The sequence below is a fragment of the Hemibagrus wyckioides genome, linkage group LG01 (assembly GCF_019097595.1).
Source record: "Hemibagrus wyckioides isolate EC202008001 linkage group LG01, SWU_Hwy_1.0, whole genome shotgun sequence".
Taxonomy (NCBI): Eukaryota; Metazoa; Chordata; class Actinopteri; order Siluriformes; family Bagridae; genus Hemibagrus; species Hemibagrus wyckioides.
In genome coordinates this window covers 28,048,280-28,055,779 of record NC_080710.1, presented here as the reverse complement: position 1 = coordinate 28,055,779, position 7,500 = coordinate 28,048,280, and the positions used below count along the sequence as shown (strand labels likewise).

Genomic DNA, 7,500 nt, shown 5'->3' with positions numbered 1-7,500 from the left:
ATGTCATGTTGACACTTTTCTACAGCAACTTCCTACGTGTCATGGTGCTTATTTTACACTATGTTGAGGATTTCAAGCCACTTCCTGTTTCCACGCTCAGCCTGTAGGTGACGCTGTTATGATGCAGGTGTATTTAGTTTATTTCCTAGATATCAGACGTGGATTCATTCAGATAGATTGCTCTAAGAGGCAACAGGTGGAGAATATGTCTCGCTATAATAGAGACAGCAACGAATATAATTATAACAGTAAACTACATATTTACTTTAACTTGTAGCCTTATTAAACCTTCACTTTTAGCCTCATCAAATAAATGAAACTTTATTTTTCTCAGAACAAAAAAATATTAGGACAAAATAAATTCCAGAAAATTGGATGTGTGTTCGCCAGGAAACTTTTGAGTTAGGACCAGGAAATGTGATCAGATTAGTTATAAAAATATTAATGGTGGGAACTGAGATCGGATTAGTTCTAATGGGATTAGGGAGGGGAACAGGGAATGGATTCATAATTGCTGAATTGTGGGTGGGAACAGAGATCGGATTGGTTGTAATGGAGTTAGGTTGATAAACCAGAAATCAAATTGGCTGTAATGGAATTAAGCATGGAAACTAAAATCAGATGAATTCAAATGGATTTGGGGTGAGAACTGGGATCGGATTAGTTTTTTTAAGGAATTAGAGGCGAGAACTGAGATCGGATTAGTTAAAATGGAATTGGGATGGGAACTGAGATCGGATTTGTTGTAATGGTCTTAGAGGTGAAAAACTGAAATTGGATTGGTTATATGAACTTGGGCGAGAGAACTGAGATCAGATTGCTTATAAAGAATTTATGGGTGGGAACTGGGATCGGATTAGTTTTTAATGGAGTTAGATATTAAAACTGATATCAGATTGGTTATAATAAACTTAGGGTAGAGAACTAAGTTCGGATTGGTTATAATGGAATTAGAGGTGAGAACTGAGATCAGATTGGCTATAATGAACTTAGGGGAGAGAACTGAGATCCGATTGGTTATAATAATATTAGAGGTTAGAACTGAGATCAGATTTGTTATAACAGGCTTAGGGGAGAGAACTGAGATCCGATTGGTTATAATGAACTTAGGGGAGAGAACTGAGATCCGATTGGTTATAATGAACTTAGGGGAGAGAACTGAGATCCGATTGGTTATAATGAACTTAGGGGAGAGAACTGAGATCGGATTGGTTATAATAGAATTAGAGTTGAGAACTGAGATCTGATCGGTTATAACGAAGTTACGAGAGAGAACTGAGATTGGATCAGTTATAATGGAACTAGAGGGGAGAACTGAGATCCGATAGTAGTGGGTTAATGGATGACTCTGGGGGATTCTATTTTGTTTGCGATGGTGTTTGGGGAGAAAGTGTAGTCCGCACTTTCCAATAAATCCACGTTATTTCGGTTTATACCTTCCACTTGTGATGTGGAACAAACCATAACCTCTTTCTACTTGGACTGCTCTCTCTCTCTCTCTCTCTCTCTCTCTCCTCTCTCCTCTCTCTCTCTCTCTCTCTCCCGCTCTGTCATTTATCAGACTGTTGGTGCTCGAGCAGCTCTTACCCAGATACCAATTGCACTAAAATCCATGAAGCATCACTTCATTTATCAGCGAGAGTTGCTCTGAATTGACACGGCGTATAAAGGGGGTAATTTTGACAGTGGTATTTTCGGGAAAATTTCAGCTTTGATTTGAGAAGCGTTTCGTTAGAACCAGATTGCCATCTTCATCGGCTGTGATAGAAATCAATACACACTTAGTGTGGCTCAGTCAAATGAGAAACAAGCAGTTTGTTTTGCTCTGGTTTGGGGTTTGTAGACAAGTGTTTTATGATGTTTAATCAGTCAGTCAAGGATTTCACCATCGCAGAAATTAACGCAAAATCGAGTAAACACCATGATATTTTTGTTTTTTCCAGATTTTATTCAGATTGGGGCCAGAGTCTGGGTTTGCGATTTTGGCAATTAAAATAAATTAACTAATAAATTAAATTAAATTTGTAGATTTGTATCATAAACTGTACCGTATATTCAGGGACAGTGGTAGCTCAAGCTCTGGGTTGTTGATCGGAAAGGTCAAGGTTCAAGCCTCAGCACTGCCAAGCTGCCACTGTTGAGCAAGGACCTTAACCCTCTCTGGTTGTATCATAGCTGCCCCTGAGCTCTGACCCCAACTTCATCAACTGGAGAAAAAAATTCCACTGTAATGTATATGTGGTGGTGATAAAGGCTTCTTTTTCTGTGGTATAATAGTAAACACACTGAAACCTCTCACTGGCCTCACAGTTTAATATTTTGTTCCTCTTTTCCCTCATATATTACTTCATATGTTGTCAGTAAGCCCATGAATATTAATGAACATTGCAGGTCATGAATATTAATGACTGAGCTGAGAGAGCTGGAGAGAGGCGAGACGAGCGTTGTACAATTACTTGTTAAAAATATAGACTTGTTTTTAAGTAAGAATCATAGACTGTAAGAGGAAAAAAGCCTGAAAGTAATGCAGCGTAACAGTTTTTAGAGGAGAATATCACAAAGAAAACAATTTCTGTCCGAGATTTTGAGGAAGGCTTCCTGAATAATGACACTTTAATGAAAAAACTGTTTATACGGGACAGTGGAATCCAGTTTCAGGGATCATCTTGCTGAAATGTTTGGAAGTTATGCCTACGTTTAGCTCCAGAATTATTGGCACCCTTATATGAAATAAAGTCTTTGTGGTTAATTAGCTTAATATTGCACTGTATATATGTGAAAATTCTGCCCTTTTTTACTTGTAGATATTAAATACTATGTTTGTTCTATACATTTTTGTTCCGTATATACTATATATTCTTACAGTCTCCTGGTGATCCAACAGCAGGATCCCGCGCTCTCATTGCCATGGCCCAGGTTCGGTTCCCATTCAGGGCGCTAACCCAGCCACTGAAGAGTTAACTCTCCCAATCCCAATCCCGAATTAAATAGAAGGGTTGCGTCAGGAAGGGCATCCGGCGTAAAACCTGTGCCAAATCGAAACATGCGCACCAAATGATACGCTGTTGCGACCCTAAACAGGGAGCAGCCGAAAGAACATATATTATATATTCTTCCTTTTTTTAATGGCACCCCTGGAAATTCCTATGAAGTATGCAAGGAACACACTTCCCTGTGTAATTTTACTTTAACTTCACATGGGACTCTTAAGATTCATGACTTCCTGTTACACCTGGGGTATAAGTATGATGTTACACAGAGGCCCGGTCAGCTTAGTCGTTCATCATCATGGGGAGGATTAAGAAAGTGTGTAAACAAAAACAGTGAAATTAAGCAAGGGTGTTAATAATTCTGGAGCTGTAATTAGACTAGTGGATTGTGTACATTTTTGCCTTTTGGATAAGTAAATATTTAATACACGAGCCATGTGCACATTTCTGATTATTACAGGAAGTCCTGCTGTGCCAGTAAAAAAGATTATTAGAGTGTCTTTCTTGTCTGCATGCTCGGCGAGTCTCATTTTTAAAGCCGGTATGTCATGCCATAGTCATGACATTAATATTCTGCTCATATTCAAGGGCAGCACTGGAACCCTGCTCATGCGGGATCTCGTACACACGTCATGTCTTCAGACACAAAGCCGTCTGTGTCCGGGTCTCTCCCCGTACTTACGCATTCCAGACAAGCTTTAGAAACAGGAGACGTTGCGGACAGGCCAGCCGACTGGATCGATACAGCTTCATCTGAGGAAGAATCATTTTCTCTCAGAGGAAGTCTCTCCTGTGTACAGCTGAGGTGTAAGGAGTTATTTGGTTAACCAGTCAAATTGACATGGAGTTGTAGTCTATTAGTTTCTACACACGTCACAGTTTAGAAAGTCGTTCTGGAGGAAGAGAGATGTGAGGAGTCGTCGTTGCTCTGTGGGGCTTTCTTCTCACACATAACTGACGCTTGGGTTTGTTTTTTTTTTTTTTTTTATTTTACTGTAGCTGGAAAGATATTGAAGGAGGCAGGAGCTCGAAGTTGGCACAAAACATTTACCACCATGCCTCAGGAAATGACTCTGTGTAAAGGCAGCTAGTGCTCAAATATGGCTTTAATATTTCTTGTATTATTATTATTGTTGTTATTATTATTATTATTATTATTATTTCTGTAGATTTTTAATGTATACTATTGTTTTTTTTTTAGCTTTTCATTATTATTTCTGTAAACAGATTTATGAATAATTATTAGAATTCTAATTTTTAATTAGAACAATTTACAAATTATTTATATTTCTATGTTTTAGGGTCTATTATTATTATTATTATTATTATTATTAGTAATGATTAATAGTAGATTTTTTTGAATATATAAATACTTTTATTGTTTAAACATACAAATTATGTTTATTTATTTGTTTTGGATTTTATTATTATTATTATTATTTATGTAAAACTAGAAACAGATTTTTAAATACATAAATAGTGCACAATTTCTGTTTATTTATATATATTTTTGGAGTCTTTTATTATTATTTCTGTAAACAGATTTATAGAAGAATAATTATTTTTAATTAGAACAATTTACAAATTATTTACGTTTCTATGTTTTGGAGTCTAATATTGTTATCATTATTATTAGAAGTAGTGTTTTTTTTTGAATATATAATTATTCTTTCATTATTAAAAAATACAAATTATGTTCATTTATTTGTTTTGGGTATTATTATTATTATTATTATTATTATTATTATTATTATGCTTCATCTTTTATTATTAATTCAGTATAACTATATATTATTTATTCTGTATAACGTTTTAAATATATAAATACAAATATATATTAATTTAAAATAAATATAATTCATTTAAATTTATTTCTGTGTTTATATTTGGTTTTATACCACAGCTCATTCTGGAGTTGAGCTCTGGATTCATTTTATACGACCTCGTTAACTTTAACATAAATTTATATCAGTGCATCTCGTTTTCTAACGTGTTACCGTTTCTATGGCAACAGCTTAAGTGCATGCTGGATACTGGACGTTGGACGTTATCTAAAATAATAAACTCCAGTCTCCAGTGTCAGTGCTTTGTCAAATACAGAAGTTTCCAGATGTGTGTTCAGGACTGAGGAATTAATTTCAATTCAATTTATTTGAATTGCTTTTTTCGGGTTTCTCAGTAACACGACAAGCACGTTTTTGTCAACAAAAAGTTTAAAAATGATGTTCATTATTGCGTTTAATTGTGTCATTATCATCGGTAAGTCTCTGTGGTCTACAAATATAATCCATACGCTGTGTTACAGGCTGCCCTGGGGTATGTTATTTCCATATAACCGCATGACCTGCCATATGATCTTATGATGTAGACACGCCACAGTGTTAGAGTCCGATGCCGAAACACGTGATGCCAAAACACGTGATGCCTCACATGTAGTACACAGTGCAGAATTTGATGTAGTATGTATCTAGTTATTAACCCTCTGTTTGTCTGTGTGTGTTTTTGTCCCTCAGGTGTATTTGGAGAGGTTGTTAACCTACGCTGAGATTGATATCTGTCCTGCTAACTGGAAGAGGATCGTACTGGGAGCCATCCTGTTGGCATCTAAAGTGTGGGACGATCAGGCTGTGTGGAACGTGGACTACTGTCAGATCCTCAAAGATATCACTGTAGAGGACATGTAAGTGTGTGTTTGTGTGAGAGAGAGGGAGAGAGAAAGAGATAATTTGATCCAGATTCAGTCACAGAGCTAAACGACTGTTATACATGACAGCGCTTGACTGGTGTAGGAACGAGGAATTACAGTAATTATAAAAACGCCTCACACGCTCCTCACACTCTTAATTAGCACTTGAGCAATTTCCTGAAAGCTCTGTCTTGTCAGTCGTGACCCCTCGTTAGAGTTAAAGGCGGTTAGGATGTCAGGATCGAGCCTGATTTCCCTCTGTATTTATCAGCCTCCATGGTGTTCCCTATCATTTAGCAGCGATGACCGCTCGTGACTCACAGTGCTGATGAATTCAGACTTTCATTTTTGGCTGCAGGTAAAATCACTGGTATATATTAACGCATCTGAGTTATAGGTTCTGTTCCTGGAGTAACAGCCGATGTGCAGTTTGCTCAGCAGTCTCTCCATGTCATGCAATAGATAAAAGCAGTAAGATCTAAATTTACATCCTAATGCTCAACCACACACACACACACACACACACACACACACACACACCCCAGATCACTTTGAATGATCATTTAAACAGCATAAAAAATATCTTAAGGGACTCATTACACAAAGCAGAGATCCTGATTATTCACAAGGCACAGAACACTGATAATTTTTTCAATTACTTAATGCCCCAAAGTGTTTTTTATTCCTTTTTACATCACAGCAATTTACCCATTTTTATTTATTTATTTTTTTAATTAATTCATGTATTTTTATTTTTTTTAATTCATTAAAAATCCTTTTATTTTATTTTATTTTATTTTAAAGCAGCCTTTTCATGTCATTGAGTAAAATTGCAATGGAAAAATGTTCTGAAAACTTCTGAAAATGTTAAATAACGGTCTTCTTTAAGAAAAGTTCATCAGCTATTTTTTCTTTCTCATTTATAACATCACATTAATTTACTTATTATAATATTATTTTGATTATTACTGTTAGCCATGCAAGTGTACGTGTAAGTTGTTGCTATAGAAACGATAACGTATTGAAACGAGTGTATTAATATTCCAAACCTGTGGTGTGTTTTACTCCTGGAACCTTAAGTGCTGCTGCTATAGAAAATAAATCAGGATGTTCTGACCAATCAGAACGGAGAATTCGATTGGAGATACCGGTCAATGTTTAGGTTTTTCCAAACACAGGATTTCTTTAACACTTTTATATTCTGTGGCAGAAGAGACATTTTAGATTGGCTGACTAGTGCAAAACACACATACACACACACACACACACACACACACATACACACACACACACACACCTGTCAGAGCAACACATTGACTTGGCTCCTGCAGGACTGATCGGTTTAGTCAGAATATAGTCTTTCTCTGCCTGTCTCCATCTTACTCTCTCTCTTTTTGTTTCTCTCTCCCTCTCTCTTTCCCTTTCTGTCTCTCTTTCTGTTTCTCTCTCCTTCTGTTGGTCTCTATCTTTCTCTTTCTCTTCTTGTCTCTCTCTCTCCCTCTCTCTGTTTCTCTGTCTCTCTCTCTCCGTTTCTCTGTCTCTCTCTCTCCTTCTCCCTCTGTTTCTGTCTCTCTGCCTCACTCTGCCAATCTCTCTCTCTCTCTCTTCCTTTCTGTCTCTTTCCCCCTCTCTCCCTCTCCCTCTCCCACTGTCTCTGTATCTCTCTCTCTCTCTCTCTCTGGGTGTTTAGGAACGAGTTGGAGAGGCAGTTTCTGGAGCTGCTGCAGTTTAACATCAACGTGCCATCGAGTGTGTATGCGAAGTACTACTTTGACCTGCGCTCGCTGTCTGAGGCCAACAACCTGAACTTCCCTCTGGAGCCTC

The 7,500-nt window shown here is 37.0% G+C and overlaps 1 protein-coding gene across 2 annotated transcripts in view; it reads left to right on the top strand.

The window, feature by feature from the left end:
* ccny (cyclin Y) overlaps positions 1 to 7,500 on the top strand; it is a 61,972-nt gene that overhangs the window by 48,640 nt on the left and 5,832 nt on the right. For both annotated transcript variants that reach the window (XM_058394821.1, XM_058394829.1), the window contains 2 exons: positions 5,504 to 5,670; positions 7,367 to 7,500. The exon at positions 7,367 to 7,500 is cut by the window's right edge and continues 29 nt beyond it. In XM_058394821.1, coding sequence (XP_058250804.1) covers positions 5,504 to 5,670; positions 7,367 to 7,500 — 301 coding nt within the window. The remainder of the gene's footprint in view (positions 1 to 5,503; positions 5,671 to 7,366) is intronic.